The sequence below is a fragment of the Lygodium microphyllum genome, chromosome 10, assembly GCF_053477565.2.
Source record: "Lygodium microphyllum isolate KBCC chromosome 10, Lygodium_microphyllum_v1.1.10, whole genome shotgun sequence".
In the NCBI taxonomy this organism is placed as follows: domain Eukaryota; kingdom Viridiplantae; phylum Streptophyta; class Polypodiopsida; order Schizaeales; family Lygodiaceae; genus Lygodium; species Lygodium microphyllum.
In genome coordinates this window covers 145,863,602-145,891,223 of record NC_141144.1, presented here as the reverse complement: position 1 = coordinate 145,891,223, position 27,622 = coordinate 145,863,602, and the positions used below count along the sequence as shown (strand labels likewise).

At 42.4% G+C, this 27,622-nt stretch overlaps 1 protein-coding gene across 1 annotated transcript in view; it reads right to left on the bottom strand.

Moving 5' to 3' along the window:
* Positions 1-18,033, bottom strand: part of LOC148030661 (FG-GAP repeat-containing protein) — a 103,547-nt gene extending 85,514 nt beyond the window's left edge. Inside the window, exons 1-2 of the mRNA XM_087687018.1 lie at positions 17,651-18,033; positions 17,355-17,516 (exon numbers count right to left, since the gene is read on the bottom strand). Coding sequence (XP_087543144.1) covers positions 17,355-17,516; positions 17,651-17,713 — 225 coding nt within the window. The 5' untranslated portion in view covers positions 17,714-18,033. The remainder of the gene's footprint in view (positions 1-17,354; positions 17,517-17,650) is intronic.
* Positions 18,034-27,622: the final 9,589 nt, after the last annotated feature.

The following is a 27,622-nucleotide window of genomic DNA, read 5'->3' as shown; positions in this document are numbered from 1 at the left end:
TCACCTATCTCCATTGCCTAATGTGCACACACTAATCTCTCTCTCTCTCTCTCTCTCTCTCTCTCTCTCTCTCTCTCTCTCGAATATTCAAAGTGTCAAGACAACCCACAAGCCAATTAGGAGTCCATGCAAAGCTTAAATTTGATGCATTATGAACTCTTGCAAATCACAATCAAATTTCAGCCTATTTTCAATTCCAAGGTAATCATCCATTTATATTGTCTAATTTCAAGGGAAACTAGAATAATTGGGGCAATTCATGAGCAATTTGGAGCTGTGGGGGTAATCGAGTCAATTTTGGGACATTTGGGTCAATTTGGAGCATTGGGGGGTATTGGGGCAATTAGAGGGACATTCTTTGGGGCAACTTGATCATGCAGGGCATATTTGGGGCACTTAAGATATGTGCCGTTCCCCCCCGTTCCCGTTCCCCCACCTTGGACATTCCCCCCGTTCCAGGGGGTCCCGCTCCCATTCCCGTTCCCCGTTCCAGGTAACTATGCTTCCAATGCTCGTGCGGAGTTGACCAAGGCACAATCTCATTGGGACAAACTGAATGCCCGAATTTGTTCTTTTTTTTTTCTGTCTTGTACTACAGCCATGATAGCTCACATCGAGCACTTGACGGTGGCTCGAGAGATATGGCTGGAGCTCGACCAGATGTATAACTGGATGACCCTGATGAAGAGAGTTTCTTTGGAGGTGCAGATCCGAACCCTGTCTATGTATAAGTCTTCTTTGCTTCAGAAACACATCAACAAGCTTCGGCAACTTCAAATGCAGGTTCAAAATGCGAGGAAGCCTATTTACTCCAAAGACATGGCGATCACTTTATTGTCCCAGTTGCCGCCACGATTCGGTACTTTTTATTCCACTTTTATTGCATCATGGCGAGAGTCGACTCTTCAATGGGAAGAGCTCGTTCCTATGGTCTTGGACCAAGAGGAACAGCTGAAGGGACAAAATAAATCGGAGGCATTGATTGGTCAAGCATCTCAGAAGAAGGGGAAGGACCAAAATAAGAAGAAGAATGACAACAAATCCAAGAAGGACAAAGAGAAGGAATCAACCCACCATATTTGTGGTAAGACCGGTCATTGGAAGAAGGATTACCCCGACAAGGACAAGAAGGACACCAAGAAGATGTTAGCAGATATTAGTCAGCTCATGGTGTGAGCCTGTGTGCAGAGGCTGGGCATTTTATGTAGCATTTTATGCAGCATTTTATGGCGCATTTTTGTGGCCATTTATGATGTATTTTTAGCATTTATTGCTGGCCGACCTGCATTTTATGCTCCCCACTTTTGTGGCTATTTATAAGGCTCCTCCTCCACAGTCTGTGGTGCTTCAGCCATCAGTGGAGATCCTTCTGGGAGAGAGGAGCCGGTGTTGAGGAGCCCACGCAGCCAGTGACTCACCGTTGTATGCTGCTGTCTCGTGTTCGATATGGATTCTATTTCCCGAGCATACATCTGAGTTCTCATCTGTCTACTGTGTTCATTCTTTCTTTCTATTTTCTGTCTTGTGTTTCAGCATTTATTTCAGCATATTCTTTACGCTTCCATTGCTGCACCACTTCTGACATGGTATCAGAGCTCAGGCTGCAACCTATTTGTGCTGTGTTTTCTTGCTGATTTCAGGATTTACACCCTTCTTGCTGATCAGCCAGCTGTCCTTCCTACTGGCGACCGCTGATTTGCTGCTGGCGACAGTGTTTCAGCATTTGCGTTTTGCGTTTTTCTGGACAGATTTGCGTTTACTGCTGTTCCACTCTTTGCTGCCCGTGTTTCCTTCATCAAACTACTGGCAACCGTCTCTAGCCCCTGTTTCTTCAGTTTGCAGCCTGCGTTTTGTTGTTTACAGCATTATTTTTGCCTGTTTTTCTGATTATTCAGGCCGTTTTTGCTGTTTTTGGCAGTTTTTGACTGATTTTTTGACTTTCTGCAACAGCTTTTGTCTTCTCTTGATCAGATTTTGGGTTCTCTTGCATGTGAACTCTCATTTTCGGTAGTCTGTGCTTGTGTTTTGGCTGTGTTTCCTCTCTCAATTCCATCTCTTCTCTACTTTTCTTCTTATCCTCTCCATATGGCTCCTCCGTGCACTTCCCCTGATGATAAGTTACATAGACCTGATTATCTCACATGGAATGCTGTCATGAAAGCTTGGTTTGTGCAAAAGCGGCTATGGTACATCGTCTGTGGAGCTCTTGCTCGACCTCTCCGTCCTTTTCCTCTTCCTGAAGACTTTGATGAGGACAACCATGAGGAAGCGGTGCTCACATGGGACTCGGACGATGCCCGTGCTTACTCGGCGTTGCTTCGGTGTATTTCTAAAGCGGTCTTACCGGCGGTTACCTCCTGTAGGACATCTCCTGAAGTATGGCAGAAGTTGCAGCAGATGTACGAGGCACCTTCCACCATGCGGGCCGTCACACTTTATGGCCAGCTCCAGCAGATGAAGTTTGAGCCGAAAGATACTATTCAGTCTTTTCTTCTTCGTGTTACGCAGGTACAGGACCAGCTTCGGCAGATGCAATCTGCTCTTCCCGAGGTGCATCTTGTCGGGACGGTCCTCTACAAGCTCCCCCCGGAGTTTGATGGAGTGGCCAATGCTTTGCGGGCGCAGACATCATCGACTCCTGTCAGTTTTACACATATGACCTCGATGCTTCTTGAGCATGAGGCATCCTTGAGATTACAGGGGCGGCTTCCGGCACATTATGGAGGTGAGGCTTATGTAGCTTCAGAGAGGGGTGACGGGAAGAAGAAGTCGAAGGCCCAGTGTTACCACTGTGGCAAGAAGGGACATTTGCGGAAGGACTGCAAGAAGTTAGCGGCTTCCAGGAAGAAGGAGCAGAAGACGAAGCAGGATGCTGACTCTACCAATGAGTCCTCTCCTTCATCAGACTCCGACTCCGATCCTCCGACCAAGGAGAAGTCCAAGGCGCGGAAGGGATCCTCTTCTTCGGATCGCGGGAAGGGCTTGGTGGCCCCTTCCTCGGCTGCTTTCTAGTGGTGGTGATGAGGTCATCCCTCACGACTCTCTTGTGCCAGAGAGGGAGTGTGAGCGGGTGTTGGTGGGGCTGCAGTGCCTCATCTATATTTTGATATAGATGCACAGGATCCAGAGAGGGATGTCCCTGACGCATCGACGGTATCTGGCAGTGAAATCCTAGAGATTGGTGTTGATTTCTGGGTTCATGATGAGCTATTCTTCTTGACAGAGAGCGAGAGGCTTTCGTCTGGAGCTCACATGAGGGGACACTTTGGTGGTTTGGCCAAAGGCGGGGAATCCATGGTCACATGTTCAGCGACATGTTTGGCAGATTGGCTTTGTATGTCCTGAGTGACATAGGTGACATTACACAGAGAGCTGCTATGAGTCTTCTCTATTTTCAGGTGTTGTTGGTACGATCGACATCGACATCAGATACTCTCCGAGGCATCTTGGTGGTGGGCTGGCCACTCACCGCTTGGACATCCATGGTCCTTCTGGTGTTTCTTTGTTGTGTAGTTTATGATTCTCCATCATTGTACTATTTTATTGTATCAGATCACACATGATCTGAGAGAGGGTGTTAGCAGATATTAGTCAGCTCATGGTGTGAGTCTGTGTGCAGAGGCTGGGCATTTTATGTAGCATTTTATGCAGTATTTTATGGCGCATTTTTGTGGCCATTTATGATGTATTTTTAGCATTTATTGCTGGCCGACCTGCATTTTATGCTCCCCACTTTTGTGGCTATTTATAGGGCTCCTCCTCCACAGTCTGTGGTGCTTCAGCCATCAGTGGAGATCCTTCTGGGAGAGAGGAGCCGGTGCTGAGGAGCCCACGCAGCCAGTGACTCACCGTTGTATGCTGCTGTCTCGTGTTCGATATGGATTCTATTTCTCGAGCATACATCTGAGTTCTCATCTGTCTACTGTGTTCATTCTTTCTTTCTATTTTCTGTCTTGTGTTTCAGCATTTATTTCAGCATATTCTTTACGCTTCCATTGCTGCACCACTTCTGACAGAAGAAGGACCCGAAGGATTCTCGAGCGGTGGCTGCACCCTCATCAGCTACTTTTCTACACTTAGCGGTCATTGAGGACCCTACACCGAAGACTTTTGATGCTACGATGACAACTCCTCAGGCTCGAGAATGGATCATGGACAGTGGTGCCTCACGGCACATAACTCCTCCCGTTGGTGTTGCCCATTTGCAACCTTCGAGTGGGCAGATTCTCATTGGAGATAGTTCTTCTGTGTCTATTGCTGCACAGGGTGAGATGCAGCTGATTCCAGATGAACGTGTAGTACCCACACTTCCGATATGTTGCATGTGCCAGGTTTAGGGTATCATTTGCTTTCGGTCCATAAGATTTGTTCTCTTGGCCTCTTGGTGAAGTTTGACACTCATGCTGTTCGAGTTCTTGATCGTGGATCAAGGAAGATTCTATCTTCAAGATATGAGAAGAACGGCATTTATAAATTGAAGTCTTCTATATCTCTTACCTCTCACATACCGTCCGAGCTATGGCATGCTCGATTTGGCCACCTGAACTATGAGTACCTTCAGAAGGCATTGCGAGAATCGTTTGTTCGAGGTTTGCCAGACATAGTGGTGAGCCAACAGCCATGTGTCTCCTACATTCGTGGAAAACTGCATCGGGATGCAATTCCCAACAACGCTTCGAGGCGGTGTACTTCACCTGTGGAGCTAGTATCTATGGATCTTTGTGGCCAACGATGAGGACCAAGTCCCTGAAGGGGAGCTTATACTTCATATTGATCATAGATGACTACAGCAAGATGACATGGGCCTATTTCTTGACGTTGAAGTCGGAGGCTTTCTCCCACTTCAAGGATTGGCTTCTCTTCGAGGAGAACCAATCTAGCCAGAGATTGAAGACCTTGTGATCATACAAGGGCGGTGAATTTGTGTCTAATGAGTTTGCTCATTTTTGTGCACATAGGGATATTCACCAGGAGTTTGCTAACACCAACACTCCTCAAGAGAATGGCATTTTGGAGTAGAAGAACCAAAGTGTGATCGAGATGGCGCGCACCATGATGGAGCACCGACAGACACCTCAATTTCTGTGGGCCGAGGCAATGGCTACAGCAGTTCACACTCTCAATCCATCTCCCACTTCGATCGTTGCCAAGATGACACCTTTTGAGACTTACTTTGGGACTAAGCCTAATGTCTCTAATTTCAAGATTTTTGGGTGTGACGCCTATGTACACATCCCGAAGATGCAGTGTAACAAGTTTATATTACGAGTCATGACTCGTGACTCATCCAGACTCTAAGGATTTGTGCACCATCTCCTCGTCCAACTCCGAGAACCCTGATCGAGAAGTTGATGAAGCAGCCTCAGCCTCATCCTCAAACTCTGGCTCTGACTCTTCCTATGATGCACGACCACGTTTGGCCCTCCCTCTAACCCTCCTCTGTACACGAGTCTCATACACCGATGCCGATAGCTCCTCCTAGAGCATGGAGTAGATATCTCGCTCCTATGGTATCTACGGAATGTCACACACCTTCTCTATATAAATCTTGTCAACATTCACCTGTAAAGGTGAATGAGACAAAGATATATCATATGAGAGGAGATTCAATATGTTCAATGTTCACACATATCACAATTTACAATCCAACTTCCAAGCAAATTAGCAATGTCAAGTGTCAAGGACTCAAGGTTAAAAAGTTAATTGTACATAATACTAATCATTATCAATTTACCTGTGAAGGCTCAGGGGACAGAGCGGTCCTCTCAAGAAGCTGGAGATTGCAATGGCAAAACACTAAACGCTCTAGCTGGGCAATTGTGAGCTTGTTTCTCTTTTTGGTGTGAAAGAGGGTCCATCTGCTCTAGTCCCTCTCAGCAGGCCCTAAACTACAATCTTACGAGAGGACCTGAATGGCAATGCATTTCTATTCAAATTTAAGAGACTGAGATTAAGTAATTGGCAATTGCTAATTTGCAAGCCACAAAATCAACATTTGAGTAGGCAATAGATTATAGAACTTGTTACCTAGGTTGCATAATGCATTAGATAATCAAGATTCAAAATATAAAAGTCACCAGTCACATACCAAAGTAGGAGCACAATTGCCGTATTTCTCCCACCAAGAGACAGGCTGAAGTTGTGTCTCTTGAAGCCTAGATGTGGATCGACCAAAATGAAGAGAATGCGAATGCCAGCAAAACATCCTCTACTCTTCTCATCATATCTATATCATCCCCTATGAGGTGCCTCATGTACTCCATGAAGCCCTCCTCTAACCCCTTGCTAGTATACTGCTCCTTGCTACGCCAAAGGGAATGCAAGATATGTGCGACAGCATGGATTGGTTTATGGAACCAATTCCATCGTGCATTCCATACTGCACGAATCTCATCAATCCTATAGATAAAATAAGTTAAAAACTTAGAAGTTAGAATAATGATCAATCATCAAAAAGTCGTTAATACCAAATAATTACATGTGTAAATGTTGAACAAAAACTTAATTGTCTTGGGACAAAAAGCTATTGAGAAGTAAGGCCTCGTCAATTTTATCCATATACTCATATAGAAGCCCCAAAGTACTCCCCTCCATATCAGTGATATGCAATACAGTGTAAATAGGAGTGAGACTTTTCACCAATGCCTCTGCCTCAATCCACCAACTGTCATTTAAAATATTGCGCCTAAAAACAAGGGCCTTTGGAGACTCTCTCACTCCATGTGAGTCATTCTTGGTATACAATGGTTCGTATCAAATTTCAATGGACCCGTATCAACCTCTCCGATACAATAAACGTATAAGCAAATCTAGTGGTGAAGAGCTTCAATAGCTCAAGTGTGCTATTGACTTAAAACATGCTTGTGACAGATGGCCTCTTCTTCACAAATCTTACCATGCTTGTTGCCGTCTTGAAAATGCCATCCATCCAAGATATTTACCCAACATCTTCAATAAGCAAGTCAAGGCAATGGAATGCACATGGAGTCCATACTATGCTAGGAAACTCCTCCTTAAGCATACGTCCCATAGACACACAATTGCTTCCATTATCTGTCACCACCTGCACCACATTTTGGACTCCTACGTCCATGATGACCTGCCGCATGTGCTCCCAAATGAAAGCTCTTGTGATGGTAAGATATGAGGTAAAGGCATCAATGGCCTTAATAAACATGGTACCTTTACATGAAGACACCAAAACATGTAAACATTCCTTCGGCGCATATCTAACCATCCATCGCATAATATTGTGCATCCATATTTCACCCATGTCTCCTTCAAGAGCTCCAATTAAGACTCTATAGTTGCTTTCTCCTTTCGAAGCCCCCATGTGCGTAATGCATCTGCGGATGGGCCTTCCCACTCACACCCTATACGGCTTACTGCCCTGATTGTCTTCTTCCATTGATGTGTAGTAGCCACATTGAAAGGGATAGCATACCGAATAAATAAGCATGTGAGTTTCCTAGTTAACTCCACAATTGCCTACCTTCGAAGTCCTGCATGGACACTTGCACCATGCAAGGAGCCCTTTTGCCCACCACCACTAGAAGATGGCAACGGGGTTTTTTTTGCACTTGGACCCGATACAAATATTAATGCACTTCTTTTTTATGGGCCACTGACACCTCCAATTTGGCTAGCCCCACTAGGCCCACTAGCCTCTCTTTGCCCCACTGGAGTCGCGATCCGACGAGTTGAATCCGTTTCAATCCGAAACCGCTGATCCGTTTCGGCACTGCCGAAATGGCATTTCGAGATACTATGTTCACGTGGAAGACCAGATTCTTGGCTAGCTGAATAGTACTCATAGAATCCGAATGCAACGTAGATATAGCATCAATCCCAAGATCATGAACCAAATGGCCCAACCATATGGTCTCCTTGCAAGCCCCAATGACTGCAACATACTCGGCCTCAATGGTAAAGACTGTTGTACACTTCTGAACCCTGGACATCCAAGAGAGCACCTCCAGGATAGGTAAATGCATAGCCAGAAGCAGACTTCCTACTATCTGTATGCCTTGCATAATTGGAGTCTGCATATCCCACAACTCCTATATCCTGGCTGCTATAGCAAATACACATATCTGCTATGCCCTTCAAGTATCTCATGATACCCTTCACAGCATCCCAATGCTTCTTGCCAGGTGTAGCCATATAGCGTGCTACAACACCAACTGCAAAGGCAATATTTGGTGGAGTGGCTATCATGGCATACATCAAACTGCCCACAACTGATGCATAAGGAAACTTGGCCATCTCGGCCCTCTGCTCATCTGTCTGCGAACAATCGGCTTGTGAGATCTTCACATGAGAAGATAATGGACAGCCAATAGACTTGAAACCCTGCATGCGGAAACGCTCAAGGACTTTATGAATGTACTCTCTATATGAGAGGTACAGTAATCCCTGATGCTTGTTGCGCTTAATGCGCATACCAAGAATGTGAGGCCTGTTCCAAATCCTTCATCTCAAAGTATTGTGGGCGTATATGATCCTTCTTGCCACAATAATGACACGTCACATTAGCATTTCTCCCACGAGACTTGCTGCGCGACTTACCATGCGACTTAGACCTAGACTTCTGCGAGTCTCTACCACGTCCATACCCACGGTCATTCTTTCCAGTACCATCTTTGCCTCTAACAATCAAAGCATGCGACACACGAGAGGCATCCAAGTCCTTACGGTTGATCTCTTCATACAGAAGAGCACTCTCTACATCAAGCAAGTTCAAAATAGTAGTAAGAGCACATAAGGCAGTGCGGAATACATCCCATAACTCACTGAGAGTCCCAAACAAAAACAATGGAGTAACCTCATCATTAAAGATAATGCCCTTCGAAGTCAAATTCTTGAGAATAGCATGGAACTGGCTCAAATGAGCAGGCATCATCATATTCTCCTTCATGCGCAGATCCATAAGTTGCTTCAGTCAGTATATCTAACTTACTAGACTTTTCTTGTCATAGAGATTTTTAATCTTATCCCAAAGCTGCCAAGCACTCTATGCTTCCTCAACCACATTGTAATACACCTATTCCGTAAGAGACAAGATGAGGGTGGACTTGCATAACTCATCAAGCTCCATCCGTTCGTCATCAATCAAGGTTTTAGGCTGCTCTCCATACAACCTCAGTGGTTTTATCTGCGATTTTTGCACCAATACCTACCAAACTTAGCTCAAACTTGGCTCTTCCAATAGGCATAATTCGTACCATCAAGCTTAGTGATGTTAAAGATAGCATTGTCAGTGGAAGAATAAGCCATACTACAATCCAAAACAGTGCAGACAGTTCAAAATTGCCTATTGTTTTCTGCTGTAAACAGCCAAAATATGACTAGAACTAAGGCAAAATGACCACAAACTGATAGCTAATGATGCTGCCCACCAAGTACCATCAAAAGTATATAAAATCAGGATGATTCAGTATGAAAATTCCACGTCGGTCCATGCATAACTGCTTGCTATAATAAATTACAGCCAAGTACAATGAGAGCAAACTGTAGACAAAAGAAATGCACCAAGTCAACCACTGACTGTCAAAGCATAACTGGCATCAAGCGGGGCATAAAGGAGCAAGTGACAGTCATACGGACATTGAGCAAACACCCAAGCATGTCAAATAAATCCGTCAGTAAGCCGACACACCCCCTGCGCTTTAGGGCAAAGTATACACAACACTGGCAAGACCTGACACAAATAGATATATGTGCAGGAAGTGCAAAGCCCAAATCAGCCCAAGTACATCTGTGAGGACCACGGCATATCAACCATGCAACATCCAAGTGAAGATCCCAGTCTCAAGTATCCAAATGCTCAAGTAGCATAAACCCACCTGCTCTATGTCTGTCAAGCGTATCAAGACGCTCCCACTAGCACAAAAGCCGTAAATGTCAAGCAAGAAAGCTCGAACAAAGCATGTAAGAGTGCACCAGTGACATGTGTCCAAGATTAAGCATCAGTGAGACATCCCAAGCATATAGGCTCCATATGCATCCATAGACATCAAGTACATCCAAACTGTAACTCTAGCAAGCCAAGAAATAGCCAAAGTAAGCTCCGGGCAATCAAATGTCAAGCTAAAGCAAAAGGCTCAATAGCATCCAATTCCAGACAATGTAACGGGCATGTAGTAGTGGCATAGGCCAAGCATGTCAAGACCGGTCAGACATAAGTGAAATACATGCCATAAGTACATCAAAGATGGAGATCCAAATGTTATGCGAAGCGAGCTCAAGCTCAACCAATGATCCCAAGCAATATCAAGCTCAAAGTCGATCCCCGATGATCAATACATCAAAATACATCTCCAAAGCATGTCCCGATTCCAAGAGGCATAGGCAAACATGAAGTAATAGGCTTCAGCCCACTTTTGTACAGCAGTGATTTATATTCAAAATTGAGACATTTCAGCCCAAAAAATCAGTCCAAGATCATGGCAATACATATGTCTTGCATCCCCCAACAATCGGTCATCAATAGGCATCAAACCGCTTAACTAGGAAGCTCCAAACGAGCATAGGCATCAACTGCTAGTGTAGCATTGACATTTAATGTCTGTAAGCTGCTGTGAACTGGTTCAAAACAGTGCTACAAGACCTCAGATCAATGTTCAAGGCTCGAGAGGCTTCAAAACATATCAAGCATCATTGCCAAGGGGTGCCACACTGAGTAGGGGTATGCCATGGTCATCAGCAAGTAGAAGAGGAGCTGTCCAGGGGCTGCAAGAAACAAGTACAAATTCACATTGATTTGCTTATGGCTTCTGTTGCTCCTACTGAGGCTATACGAGGTGGAAGAGAGCTCAACCTTGAGCCAATGAAGACCTAGTTCAAGCCCAAGGTAGCCTATAAAGGCTTCAGGTAGGATATGGTGGGAACAAGCTCCAATGGTAGGAGCTATGGCTGCCCCTGATCATGCAAGCCCTGCTATACCTGTGAACAGCAATGAAACCTTGAAGCAAGTAAATGAATACCTTTGTTGGAATGCCCTAAGGATGCCCAAGGGAGCCGGGAAGGTGCTTGGGAAGCCGAGGAGTGACGGGAGCTCGAGAGAGTCGGCTATGGCTATCGGGAAGGAGACCCAATGAGTGTAGGTAATCAATAGGAAACTGAAGGAGTCACGAACCAAGTCGGAATGCTCAAGCAACCATGCTCTGATACCAATTGAAAGGTAAGAAGGATCAAAGCTTGCTTGGAAGAGCTATGGTGGAGAGCAAGAGCAAGAAAGAGAGAGAGACCAAAATCACAATGTGTGATCGAGCCTTCCTTTATTCAAACTGTTACTAAAAGATAAAGAATAAAGTGACGGAGACGGGTGCACGCCACCTGCAGTGTATAGTGGCGAGTACTATTAGTGTAGTAATACACTGGCGGCTAGGTGGAGGTGTCAAGATTGTGGGAGAGAAGGAAGGAGTCTCACTTGTAGCTTTCTTACTTGCACAATGGGGGAATACACACACAGCTGGAGGCTAAAAACAGTTTTCATCTTCTTAGTTGTGTAAGCCAAAAGAACTCAAGTACATAAAAATAGAAGAACCCTATGTATGGGTCTCAAACCAAACTCAACTAACTAAGATAGCATACTAACTAAGCCACGAACTAGAGTAGATAAGGATAGTTGTCATCTAGCTATTATTCATGGGCGGTGTACCAACCGCATCTGCAACTGACAAGTCGGTAACATAAATGCACAACGGTCACCCTGGCATATCACGAGTGGAGCTCGATATCTCAACACTCCCCCTCGAGCTCAACCCCAATTCCTGCACACCAAGCAGGTCTCTGAACTTGCGCAGCTTCTCTGCGCCCAATGCTTTCGTGAATATGTCAACTACCTGATCCTCTGTGCTGACATAAACTAGATTAATAAGACCTAGTAAAACCCTCTCCCGCACATAGTGATAATGCACCTCAATGTGCTTTGTTCTAGCATGATAGACTGGGTTATTTGCCAAGTGTATACTACTCATGTTGTCACAATAAATGACAATTGGCCCATCTGTAGGCTGATGCATATCATAAAGTAGCTTATGCAACCAAGATACCTCACATGCAGCCATTGCTGTGCCCCTGTACTCAGCCTCTGTGCTCGACAAGGCAACTGTAGCTGTTTCTTGCTGTTCCAAGTGACTGCCTTTGGTAGATCGTCTATCAAAAATACTACCAGCCCAATCAGTATCAGTGTATCCATGCAACTGTATCTGAACCCCAGTCTCATAAAACAATCCATACTGCAATATGGACTTCACATACCTGAGTATGCATCTAGCTGCATCCAAATGCGGTTTCCTTGGAGCCTGCATAAACTGACTTACCAATCCAACAGCATAGCTCAAATCTGGCCTGGTAATAGTCATATAAATCAAACTTCCTACTATGCGTCTGTACATAGTAGGGTCTTCTAGAAGCTCACCTGCATCTGCGCTCAGCTTCACATTCTGCTTCAAAGGAACTGAAATAGGCTTACAGCCTGTCATCCCATATTTGGACAGCATGTCCAATCCATACTGCCTCTGCAAGAGCCGTATCCCACTTGGTGATCTAATCACCTCAATGCCCAAGAAATAACGCAACTCTCCCAAATCCTTCATCTCAAACTTCTGCTTCAATAGCATTTTCACATGAAGGATATCTTCATCATTGTCATCTATCATAATCAAATCATCAACATAATACCTTTCTCTGTTTTTCTCACATAAAGTGAGAAATCTGCCTTGGAAATCTGAAAGCCAATAGTGACAAGATACTGTCCTATCTTGTTAGACCATGCTCTAGGTGCTTGCTTCAAGCCATACAAGGCTTTCTTCAACCTGCAAACAAACTCAGGATGAATAGCATGCACATAACCTGGTGGCTGCTCCATATATACCTCTTCTTGCAAATCACCATGCAAGAAGCCATTCTTTACATCCATCTGATGTAAAGACCATTCCTTTGATGCAGCCATAGCAATGACTGCTCTTACGGTTGCCATCCTTGCAACCGGACTGAATGTTTCTTCATAATCAATGCCATATGTTTATGCATACCCCTTGACTACTAATCTTACCTTGTATCTGATGTAAAGACCATTCCTTTGATGCAGCCATAGCAATGACTGCTCTTACGGTTGCCATCCTTGCAACCGGACTGAATGTTTCTTCATAATCAATGCCATATGTTTATACATACCCCTTGACTACTAATCTTGCCTTGTATCTGTTCACAAAACCATCTGCATTGTGCTTCACCTTATAAACCCACTTACAACCAATTGCATTCTTATCTTTAGGCAAAGGTACCAATTCCCATGTAACATTTGCTTCCAAAGCATCCATTTCTTCATCCATGGCTTTCTCCCATTTTTCTTTTTCCATGGCTTGCTCAAAAGAAGTGGGTTCTGGTTCCTGTATCACTTTGAACATATAGGCATAGTGAATGGCTGTGAATCCATCATATTTCAGCCTATCCACAGGATACCTAGCTCTAGTAGACCTACGCAAAGTAGGTTCACTCCCAGGTGCTCTCAAAACATCCCTGGTCTTCCTTAATCCAGGTGTAAAAATAGAAGGAATACCCAACTCATCATCAATGCTCTGTTCTAAGCCACTGGATTCACCATCCACATAAGAATGACCTGCATTCACATCAAACATGGGCTGATCTACCTTCTATTTTCCTTTTCGTGATACCTGCATACCACTATCTGCACTGCTTTGAGAAGATTCTCCTGATCTCAATCTACCTGTCCATGGCGAAGAATGTGAGCCACTGCTAGAGGACGCTCCAGGTCCACTAATATCTTGTAACTGCTGCTGTGAATTCTGTGCAGCATTACCATTTTGTGCATCTACATTCTCAATCACATTTACTGGTTTATACCAGCTACTCATCTCATCAAAAACATCTCTGCTCACTGTAAACTTACGAGTAGAAGGGTTATAGCATCTATACCCTTTTTGCTGTGCAAAGAGTAACCAATAAAGATGCACTTCTCAGCTTTTGGATCCAACTTGGATCTCGACTCATCTGGCACATGAACATAGGCAATGCAACCAAAAATTTTCAAATGAGAAATATCTAGTTTCCTACCAGTATACCTCTCCTCTGGAGTCATGCCATGTATTGCTGCAGTGGGAGTCCTGTTCATTATGTAGACTGCTGTAGCAACTGCCTCAGCCCAATAAAAATCTGGCAAGTCTTTTTCATTGAGCATAGTATGAGATACCTCTCCAATATGCCTGTTTTTCCTTTCTGCAATTCCATTTTGTTGTGGGGTATGACTGCATGAATATTGCTGCTTTATGCCATGCTCCTACAGGAACCTTGCAAACTCATTTGAGAGGTACTCTCTCCCTCCATCTGACATTAGGCATTTTATTTGCAGGCCTGTTTCTTTTTCAACCATAGCTTTAAGAGTTTTGAAATGTCCAAAAACTTCACTTTTCTTTTTCATAAAATACACCCAAACTTTTCTGCTATAGTCATCAATAAAAGTGACAAAATAATGACAGCCTCCAAGAGATACAGCTTTAGTAGTCCACACATCAGAGTGGATTAATTCCAATGGCTTCTTACTCTCTTGAACATGTCTAGGAAATGGCTTCCTTGCCTGTTTTCCAAATTGATAGGCTTCACATACCTTATGCATTTCTACAACCTTGAATTTAGACAATCCTGCAACAATATTTTGGGCTTGCATTGATTTAAGTCGCTGTACATTAACATGACCAATGCGTTTATGCCAGATATCAATATCTGCAACTACACCGGTCCCATGTGCAAACATTGCTGCACTCAATTCAGGCATATCTGCATCCAACGTAAACATTCTGCCCTTCTTCTTTCCTTTTGCTATCAAGCGACCTTTATTTTTCATATCCTCAACAAAGCATCCATGAGAATTAAATCTGACCTGCAAGCCCTGCTCAACCATTTGACCAACAGAAACTAGGTTCTTGGTGATATTCGGGACATGAAATACATCCAACAGGTATTTCTTTTTCCCATCCTGCATAGACAAAGGAACTTTTCCAATCTGCACAATAGGATGTGCAGTATCATCACCAGTCTCCACAAATCCTGGTTTTTCCATTTTCCTTGCATTCTGCATCCATTTTGCATGACCTGTCATGTGGTTTGATGCACCTGAGTCAACATACCACACATCGTTACTTTCTTCTGCACTTGTCACAGAATTGGTCATGTGCAGCACCATAAACAAATGCTCATTTCTGTCATCACCCTGTCTACTAGAAGATGCATAATTCCCTTGTTGCAGTTTTCCATTCATGATGTCATTTTGCTTTTTATAGGAGTCTTTAGCCATATGACCCATTTTACCACAGTAGTAGCATTCAACATTGCTGTTTGCATTTTGGCCTCTTTGCCATCCACCACGACCTCTTTGGCTCCCCCTGCCTCTAGAGTTACCACGTCCTCCTCCATAGGACTGGTTTTCTTGAGTTTGTTAAGCTATAAAAGTTGCATTACACATCCTTAGTTCATCAAAAAATGCCAAAACTCAAATGCACTTACTAGGCTTTCCATAAGCAAACCACAAACTTTGATTGGTTCCATCTTTAAAACAAAGTGTGTGCTAGGTCACTTGCCTCCCTTTGTATCCTTTTGCATACCCTTTTCCCTTCAACATCATCTCCATCAACTTCCACGACTACTTCAACACCTATTCAACGCATTCTACTTACTGTTGCCATCCTCTTTAGACTGCTGCATTCGCTGTCTAGAGCAGGTCAACCTGCTGTCACCAGCCCTTGGAGGTCTTCTACTGTTGCATCTGGCTTCTTCTGCCACCCAGCCTGCTGTCACCTGTGCAGCCTCACCATCATCAAACCAAGCTGCGGTTACAGTTTCCAACCACTTTTCAGCTTCGCCCGACTGCTGTTCTGCTTACAACAACTGCTGATCAGGCCACTCTAGCTGCCACATCAGCACTCGGCTGCCAGTTTCTGCATTTTCAGTTTTCCCACACTTTTCAACATCAACCTGTTGTTGGTCATCATCTATAGCAGGTAGTTTTTGCATTTTCAGCAATTCTTTCTTCATCAATCTCTACTCCTACTGGTGGTTACTGCACTCCGGATCAGTCTCCAGCAAACAACACATTCTACCACCTTCCTCAGTCCACTCCCACGAGAGGTATTGGCTCTTGGACTGCTCTGCCTTTGAGCATTATGTATATACATTCATTTACATTCAGCAATCCTTCAATTTCATCTAATTCTTTTCTACCCTATTTTGCATTTTTGCATTTTTGACTAAGTTATTGTGTTTTAGTCATCTTCACACATTCTACTTTTTCTCATGTAAACCCTAGGATATCTTCACAAACATACCAGTAATGCCTAGATCGCTAGCATGTTTTGCTGCCTTCTAAGATAAAACAGAGTTGAGTTTCCTAAAAATCAAAGCTAAGATTGTCTATGAAAACTTTCCTACTATTTAGCTTGCCAAACCAACTAAGTATTCTTTCATAGCAAGGAAGCCAGCGGCACAGCTGTCTTTGAGTAATCCTTAATAAATACGTGGTATCAACCAATAAGACCTAAGAGACCACAGATTTCCCTCAAAATATTGGGAGGCGGCCAATCAATTTAACACATCCTCAACCTTAGCAAGGTCTACTAAAATTGTATCCAAATATTGGATCTATTAAAGAAGAAGGTGGACTTGCTCCTTTTTGTATAGAGTTATGCCATCACAGGTCATCCAAAACTATCTTGACCTCTTTGTGGTCATTTTTTTACAATGAGTATATTAGACTGTCATCGGCGAATACCAAAACATGGCAAAGTTCAGTGAAGTAACTTCAAACAATAAATATCATTTTCAGTGGCATAATGCTCTAAAGTAAAAATTTAACAGCAAGATAGCAAACGCCCTCACCCACCTGACCTATTACGACATCTCTTTGCCCAACCATACACTTCCTTTCCAATATGCCGAGTCTCTCTAATCTCCCTTTTTTCTTTCCCCTTTAGGACTGTAAGGTTGGACGTCATGGACTACCACAAAACACCGACTTGTGTGGTCTCTCTTAAACAGCTCACTGAAATTGTTCTTATATGTTACTAATTAATCCAGCTGAAAGAAACTCATGTGCTTTTTACTTAGCATGGCGCATCTACTAGAATATCCTCCCATTCAGAACTCCAAAGAATACATTGATGAAGAAATCGGGGGAGGCATTGATTCTACCAAAAACAAGAGTGTGTGCAGAATCCATGATTAAGCATCATATATACATCAACATGCTGATGCACAACACACGACTTACATTAACAATCAACACGACAGGCAACGAGATACGATCCTTATTTTGTGCAAAAAGGATAACAGCAGACCTGTATCTCAGCGTCATATGTGGCCACCAAAACTTCCTTACGACCATCGCCATTTAGGTCGGTCACAATGGGAGGTGGCAGGTGCTCGGCCTCGTGTTTAAATGGATAAGAGTCGTCCAAGAAGTGAAACCATGCTTCCTTAAATGAGAAATTTCCTTCATTCTGTAACTCCAACATTTTCCAAAACAGGATGGCCTTGAACACTCTTTAAAAACACACGACTTCTGAAAAATTCTGTACGTGAGATAGCCACACATGCTTCTGAAGCAGAACAAGGATGTATTTAAGTCTCTCACCTGGAGTGCGAAAAAGATGGCAAAGGCACTTAATAACAAGATTGCCAGGTCCCTTTTGCGCATGGCTACAGGAGCTGAGATTCAGGCACGCTGTGAAGAATTATGCGACGAACGATGGAATCATAGATCCGATACAAGCAAACAGCCGTGTTGGCTGGATTTAGGTGACAGAGCTTTTGCGGCGTTGCTGAACAACAGTTTGCAATCCTGCAATTAGCACCATAAATGGAAGCTCAGAAATCCTGAGATTTTGCCGAGAGGATAAATCGGAAAACAGCTCTGGCAGAACGACAATGCCGACTTCAACGATGCCTCGTATATTGCATAAATAGCATTTTAATTCTGGTCCAATATTCGGACTCGACAATTATTAGTCAATTTCAGATTGTTGGTTTTCGACGATAAGTTTAAACTTTATACTAACCTCCCCCTCCCCCTCCCCCTCCCCCTGGACTCTCGCAAGGACTAGCTCTCTCTCTCTCTCTCTCTCTCTCTCTCTCTCTCTCTCTCTCTCTCTATATATATATATATATATATATATATATATACTAGCGTTTTGTGCGCTAAACATTAGGCCGTTTAGCTGCATGCAAAGTAATCCATTCTCCTATTTTCCCTCTCCATTTCCAAGATGATTTATTTCTCTCTCTCTCTCTCTCTATAAGCACCCTCTCTCTCTGTCTCTCTCACACACACACACACCCCAAACTTAAAATTAAATATAGTTTATAAAATTTGTAATATAAAATGCCAAATATAGAAACAATCTCTTCCATGCACCATACTTACAAACTTTTCTCTCGACATCAATGTAAGCAATCATATGCTTGCATGCGTGATACTTAGAAACAACAACGTAATACTAAAATGGGTCATAATCGAGACAAAGACCAAGTACTACGAAAAGAATTTCTATAAGAGACCTAGTGAAAATGAAGCCACAAAGGCCAAGTATAAGGCACGCGAGTGTTTCCAAGCACCATAGGCAAATGGCCGATGCCAACAAAAAAAGACAATATCTCCAAGATGCCTAATAGAAAGAAAGCTTCCTCTTCTTTGAGTAATCATTAACAAAATCTTTCTCATTGAGCAAAACATGCGAAGGCGAAGCAGGGAATGATCCCATAGTTTCCATTGGTAATCATATGGGCGATGCAATAGTCCTACCTCTCTCTTTACCACCTGCATTGAAATGTACGTGGAACAACAACGTTACACTGAAACAGGTCATAATTGAGACAAAGACCAAGAACCACAAAAAGAATTCTATAAGAAACTTAGTCAAAATGAAGCCACAAAGGCCAAGTATAAGGCACCGGAGTATTTTCAAGTACCATAGGCAAATGGCCGATGCCAACAAAAAAAAGACAATGTCTCCAAGACGCCTAATGGAAAGAAAGCTTCCTCTTCTTTAAGAAATCATTAACAAAATCCTCCTCCTTGAGCAAAATATGTGGAGGCGAAGCAGGGAACGATCCCACAGTTTCCATTGGTAATTGCATGGGCAATGCAATGGTCCTACCTCTCTCTTTATCACCTACATTGGAAAAAATTTTACAATATAAGTATGTGGAACAACTAACAAATATCATTTCGTCCCAATAATAATAATACATGATTGAACATTTGTGAACCATTCCGTAGGCACTGACAAACGTTGATGCAGCATCACAAAACAACCCAAATCCTTGAACCCATACTTGAACCAATGCCTCGGTATCTTATCAGAATGAGAGCGTTGAAATCTCTTCTTATGGTTAACCTCATACATATGTGCCAAAAAACATTGCATGTATCCACAATGTACAACTTCAATAAAAACTAGGAGCTTGATGTCAATATTAACATCATCATATAAACGCTCAATGACCCTTGCAAGTGTCCTTCTCATAATATCATCAGGAGCTACAATGAGCAACATGCACTATAGCTCCTTTTGATAGTCACAAGCTGGGTAATAGTACCGCTCTAGGGTAGGTATCTGCAAAAGTTAAATAAATAGCGAAATATGAAAAAAAATATACTTCCAAGAGAGTATATGTCGACTAAACAGGGCACAGAGAGCAATTCACATATATGCAAAACCAGCGTCCCTACATGGTCGTCAATAACTACATCTCCACACAAAGAAAGCAATAGAGAGCAATTCACATATATGCAAAACCAGTGTCCCTACATGGTCGTCAATAACTACATCTTCGCAAAGAAAGCAATCCACATTACTGCACCTTTCGAAGAACATCCTTGTATACAACGTTTATGGTCATATCTCCATCCTCTGCATCCAATAGCACTTTCACACCATGCAATGATTTTACCCTTGAAAATGCAATATACAACTGACCATGTGTAAACATTGGTGCCTTTAGATAAAGCCCAACAATGAACAAAGTCTGCCCCTGTGACTTGTTGATTGTCATAGCGAATGCCAACCGAATGGGAAACTGTCTCTACTTCATAGTAAATGGCAATTGCGTAGCATTCGAAACAAAAGTAATCTGGGGAATAAAAACTCGTTCGCTCACATTTGCCCCTGTTATTATCTGAGCATCTATCACTTTCCTATTGAAAGCTCTACATATCAATCGCGTACCATTACACATACCCCTTCCTGGGTTTAGGTTTCTAAGAAGAATAATAGGTGCATTTATCTTTAGCAGCAATAAATAAGGAGGAAATTCACCTCCAAGGTCTAATGTATTTAAATACTCAACCAAGTATAAAAATGAGTTGTCAGTCTTTGCAATCCAATTTACACTATAATACTGCTTGACCTCCCCTGGCATTAGTTGCAATGCATGATCATTCAAAGTAGCCACCTCTGTATTCTGTGAGGCAAGTATAGCTTGCTCACTAAAATACTACGTGTAGTCACCCACATTGGACACGTCATTATAGACACTATCAATCAAGGTTTCAATACACTGTCCTTTTAATACCATGCTAGGTGGAACACACAACTTCCTTGAATCCAACAGATGAACCCATTGTCCACCACACTACCAGTTGTCGACACTCGCATATTTCAAGATAGCCTCAGCACCCTTATGTAATGCCACAAATCAAAGTAACACAATGCAGCATTAACAATACCCTCACGTGTTCCCTTTACCACAACTGACAAGACCTGCCTAAAATCCCCTCCAAACAAAACGACTTTTCCACCAAACGGCTTATCACAACTCATAATATCTCTTAGAGTTCTATCAACCGCTTCAAAGGCATATCGATGGGTCATAGGAGCCTTATCCCACAAAATAAGGCTCGTTTGTCTCAATAATCGAGCAAGGTCACTTTGAACATGAATATTACAAGTGGATTGATTATTTAATTCTACTGGGATTTTAAACCGCGAGTGAGCTGTACGACCAACTAGTAAAAGCAAGGCAGCAATGCCACATGATGCTGTTGCTAACGCTATACGACTGCCACTGCGTACCTTCACAAATAAACATTTATATAGGAAAGTCTTCCCAAACCCACCAAGACCATCCAAAAAGAATGCATCCCTAGTATCTGTATCAACAGCATCCATGACTGCACTAAAGGCAATTCTTTGTCCCTCATTCAACATTCCCTCCATGGATTCACAAACCCTATGTTGTTTTGATATGTTGTATGTATATTCATCTTGCAAGAGGGTTAGCATGCAGTTGTGAGTTTAGTTGATGAGGTTCAGGCAACCCATCAAAATCAAAGAGTCTTCGTCCTACATGACACAAAAGGTCTTGTAGATGCAACAAAGCCATGTTAGACGCCTCATGCTCCAGAATACCAAGAGAGGCATGCACGTGCTGTAGCTGCAATCTATACATGATATCCTCTACCATTGGCACCAAAAATATTTCCCATAGATGGTCAGGCCGAGCTGGCTCATAAAAGATCAAAATTGCAACAAACAAAGTACGGAGTTGAGCACTAGTTTGCACAGAGGCACCTTCTTCTAAGCACACAACATATTCATCATCACTCTCCAACAAACAAAGTACGGAGTTGAGCACCAATTTGCACAGAGGCAGCTTCTTCTAAGCACACAACATATTCATCATCACTCTCCAACATGCCCCTTGCAATGAAAGCATCCCTAAAAGTATCATAGATCACACTATCAACAGTACTCAAATCTTCAAAAGAAGTACATCCCCGACACTCTGTTAAAAGCATCCACAAATAGTAGAGCTCACCACAGATAAGCGCCACAAAATACATCAGACTACATGTATTCCCATGGTTTCTCCTAGTCCACATCTTATGTTGTACATTCCACACCCAATACACTAGAAAGTCCTGATAGTGAATAGTCCTAGCCTCTGGATGAACGCGGTTGCACATAAACCATTCAGTAAGAGTAGTTTTCTGGAGGTCTTCATTCCACACATCTGGTATACTATCTATATCCCGAAATACCACATAGTTCTCACCAAGTAAGCATACATGCAAATGTTGTATATCAAGCTTTTCATCGTGCAATGCATAATCATAGATCCACCAACATGCCTTAGAGACAGAAACATATCGTGCATCCAAATAACTTTGTATCTCGTCCACCTTGTGAACATTGCCACCATTCCGGATTGAATCAACCCCCATAGAAAATTTGACGGTTGCAATGTATTTCTTACTCAAGAATGGATTATATGGAACAATCCATTGATTATTAATAACATTACCATTTATGATCATAGAGTTTCCATCATCTCGTCTTCGATAAATGGGATAGCCAGAACTATCAACCGTTGTCATGTCCACTAATTTTTGCGGATAATCTTTAGTACATCTACCCTTGTCCATATAGGGACTCTTGGGGTTCAATTCTCTGCAAGGGCCATGAATGTTGCACTTTGAAATTGTCTCAAATAAGACTAGAAACTTAACTCTATCGGGCAACTCAGGACAAACCAGTCTATCATAGTGACATGCTTTAGAAGGTTTGAAAGACAGCTCTAAAATTAGCAAAGTATGAGAATGTGGTAGCCCCCTCTTTTGGAATTCAATCACAGTAACTTAGCCTGCAACCTTTCCAAAGAGATCCTTCTGCAACAATGTGTACATTAAATCAGAATGCTTTTTATGAAACACGCGAGTAGTCAAATCCGGACAGTCATAAGCACTTTGCCCAGGCAATAAAGCATGAGTTATCTCCAACCACTTTGGATTGCATGTCATTGTTATAAAAAGGTCAGGTTTTTCCTTGCATCGCACTATAGCCATGGCATCCTGATATAATTGATACATGTGCCTTGGCCAACCTGTGAATGACGACGGTAAAACTATCTTATTGCCAATAGAGGCACCAACAATCTACATTGGCCCATTATCGTTTACCCCCACCATGTCTGCCAGTAGGCCTTTGTAGGCCTCCGATCGCAACACTGATTGATTCTAGCGACACCAAGTTAACCTGCACTACTCTATACTACAATAAGCATCAACAATAAATTGTTGCAATAGTTGACCAGCACGCAATATGCACACCTTAGTATCTTTATGCACTTGAAGACAGAATACATAAAATTGCATTTGGGTAACACAATTTTTATTAGACAATTCATATATGATAACAGGAACACTAGTATTACTATAGGAAACCTTTACATGCCAACCATCATCTCCCATAGGAAAAAGGAGGACATATAGCATTGGCATATATGCTCTATGCAAGTTTGAAATAGCAACACATTGACCACCCCGAGTGTAAACATGAATATCCCGATGATCAAGAGTATCCTCGTCACCCTGCCCTGGCATGATAGCTGCAACCTCAGTTGCTGCAGGAGCAGAGTATTGTTTACTGGTTCTTTGAACACAAAAAATACTCATTCTTAGTTCTTGCATGGGATAATTTTGCAATTGCAAACCCACAGACCTAAAAGCATGTGCATATATGTTGTGTCGATGCATCATACATTGAAGCTCCCCTCGCAAATTTGGTAATAAATCATGCATAACCCCCAGCCTATTAAGCAACTCATTCTCGGTATCAGTTGTGTAAAACTTGGCCTTTCTTGATGCTACACATCAAGAAGCAAAGTACCTATACGGTGATAAATAGAGCCATGCACTCTAAAGGTGTAACCATTCCTGATAATAGGTAGCTTGTCAACATTAGCTCTGAGTGATACAAATGCAAGAGCACTATTGTATGCTCATATGTTGTTTTTAAATATCCTACTCTGAGGGTGCATACCATGCAACAAATCGTGCAATGGCTATGGTGGATGTTGCAATGATGGCAACATTACTTTTCCATTCCGACAACAGTGCCTTCCAAACAAAATCGACCCTTGCACCCGAGTCTCACATCTCCACAACTTAGCCGAACACCTTTCACATATTACACAAAGACTTACCATGGAATGCACATCTGGCTCTTGAAATAGCAGTATTGACATTGTTGGGTGAACATAGGTTGCAGGCAAAGCATTTAAAATGGAGACCACTACCACCGTATTTGAGTTAGTGTCTACAACCCAGTCAATGTATCTGTCTACAAAGACGATGCGCCTGCCCCAAAGAGAGAGAGAGAGAGAGAGAGAGAGAGAGAGAGAGAGAGAGAGAGAGAGAGAGAGAGAGAGAGAGAGAGAGAGAACCTGGTTTCTAAGATAGAAGTAACCTTGGTAATAAATACATGCAATAAATACATGCACAATTAATCAATTTCAATTAACTAACAAAATAAAGTAAACATGCAACCACAGAAACGATTATCAACACACTTTATTAAAGGCATGGTTTGATTTCAAAACTAAATGTATTGCGTACATTCGATGTACCCAATATATCAAATGTAAATATACTAACCATCATTGGACTATCAAATTTGCTCCATGTAAATCTCAAGAAAGAGACATCACATTATACACACTCAATACATTTTACTCAAATACACTTTGTTATATCAAAAGTGTTACACATCTTAGCACATTCCACGTAGGCTTACAAAAAGGAAGCATATATTATCATAAAAAGTGCTAGCCCACGCACTACACAAGACAATCCAAACCTATAAGTTCCAACCTTTCCAACCTAAGCAATTCATGCGTTATACAAAGAGATCCTTCCGCAACACATCCATTACACATAGTCTCCTTAGATGTGACCGTTCATCTGACGGCTCAATTCTTGTAACAAAGAATTAAACCTACTAGCATTCATTTGAAACTACAAGAACGACAACCAACAACCCCTCTGGCAAATCACAGGTTCGTGGTCATCTCCAAGCCCCCAAACCGAAGCCCACATATCATTAACCAGTAAATTCATTAATCTACTTGTCTCAGAAATAATTACTGAAAGTGCCCTTACTTCACCACCCAGATCAGTCGACACTTGCTAGAGAATACCCTGTGTGTGCTTTGTCTCACACACAACACATACAAACCTTTAGCATGTTCGTATAACTCCATTGAGTACATGGCAAGTGCACTATCAAACGCACACATAAACTCGTTTGCATTTCCATCAACTCGTTCATCTTGGCCTCTAGTTTTTTAAAGTTCGAAGAACTTGAAGTAGCCCTCGTGTTTCTTCGAATCTTTGTAGCTCTTGTACATTTAGCAACATGCATCTCTTATCCCCTTGCCACCTCTTTCATTTTTCGCACATTCATTCTATTAGAGCCCATACGTTGCCTGCAATGAAACATTTAAACAATCATCTCCAAAAATATATATAGTAGCACTTTGATGCAATCACAATTAAAGAAACTATCTTCCATACCCATGCGAATGGCTCCAAGCTGGCAAGCGTCGAAGAGATGATGTCGCCATTTTGTTTAATTCAACTGAATCCACTACATTCAATGGAGTCGAAAGCACTACGTGGGGAATATCTCCTATAGCTTTGCTTTGTTTCATGGCTACACCAAACTTTAAAGAGAACATAAGAGTCGCACAACAAATAAATATCAAAGCTATTCGCACACCAAACTTCAAGACATAAGTGATAGACACATTCGCAACCACAAACCCTAAATGCATGAAAGAATATATGTATGCTACACATGAGTGCTATCGTGCACAGATAGCACTCACCAAGTACCAGCTACGCATTGCCTAAAGGCCCTGCCAATGGATCTTCATTCACGTACATCTGCACAATCTTGAGAGAAAAGAACATGTCCTATATAGGAAGGTGTCCCTAGTCTCGAAACACTTATTGGTGCCAATCCCATAGGACACACAATAACTTACCAACTCACATTTGCAACCATAAACCCTAGTCTCGAAATACTTATTGGTGCCAATCCCATAGGACACACAATAACTTACCAACTCACATTTGCAACCATAAACCCTAAATGCATGAAAGAATATATGTACGCTATGCATGAGTGCTATCATGCACACATGGCACTCACCAAGTACCAGTCGCACATTGTCTAAAGGCCCTACCAATGGATCTTCATTCACGTACATCTACACAATCTTGAGAGAAAAGAACATGTCCTATACAGGAAGGTGTTCCCAATCTTGAAATACTTATTGGTGCCAATCCCATAGGACACACAATAACTTACCAACTCACATTCGCAACCACAAACCCTAAATGCATGAAAGAATATATGTACACTACGCATGAGTGCTATCATGCACACATGGCACTCACCAAGTACCAGCCACATATTGCCTAAAGGCCCTACCAATGGATCTTCATTCACGTACATTTGCACAATCTTGAGAGAAAAGAACATGTCCTATACAAGAAGGTGTCCCCAGTCTCGAAATACTTATTGGTGCCAATTCCATAGGACACACAATAACTTACCAACTCACATTCGCAACCACAAACCCTAAATACATGAAAGAATATATGTACGCTATGCATGAGTCTATCATGCACACATGGCAGTCACCAAGTACCAGCCACGCATTGCCTAAAGGCCATGCCAATGGATCTTCATTCACGTACATTTGCACAATCTTGAGAGAAAAGAACATGTCCTATACAAGAAGGTGTCCCTAGTCTCGAAGTACTTATTGGTGCCAATCCCATAGGACTCACAATAACCTACCAACTCACAATAACGAAGAGAGAGAGACATATGTACCAACCTACTAAGAGAGAGAGAGAGAGAGAGAGAGAGACATATGTACCCTGATTGCTGAAACCAAACTATACAAAGCATGAGACATAGTGAGGGAGCCACACATAAGCCACCTAAATATGAGAGAGAGAGAGAGAGAGAGAGAGAGAGAGAGAGAGAGAGAGAGAGAGAGAGAGAGAGAGAGAGAGAGAGAGAGAGAGAGAGAGAGAGAGAGAGAGAGAGGCATATGTACCCTAATTGCAAAACCTTACTATACAAAACGTCCCAACATATCAAAGCTTCAATCATTCTATGTGTCTAATCCAATCTAAGTTACAAAAGTAGATTAGCAAAATTGCTTAGTAATCGAGGGAGAAACAGAGACAAAGAGGGACTATTAAAATGGTTTAAAAGTAGTTTTATAATTTGCAAGACACATATGATGTGTTTCAAAATGGAGATTTTCATCAAACAATTCATTTAAGAAGTCTTGCAGGAATTACATATACCAAGCAAACCATGGCAAAGAAGCACTAGTTAACATTGCCAAAAACCTATTGTGAACCACTCTTCAAAGATGCAACATTCTCTAGTGCATATCAAGGGCAATGATCTCCAATGCCAGAAGATGAGCCTGCATGGCGATTCATCTACGTTAACATTGCTGAAAATCTATTAAGATAAACTTTCAAAGAAGTAAGTGCACATCAAGAGCAATGTTCTCCGGTGCAACCAAGCTCTCGTTCTTGTGTGCAATCAACTCACATGCTCCATCCTCTATACGACCTGCACTATTAAGAAGATCTTTCAACTTCTCTTCTTGATCATCCGAAGATCCAGCATGCGGCCACCAATTTTTCTGGATATGTTCATAAATGTCACCTATATAACTCCTGATCTCTTCTAACTCGCCCTGTATTGTTACTCCATCAGCAAGGTGCCCTTCA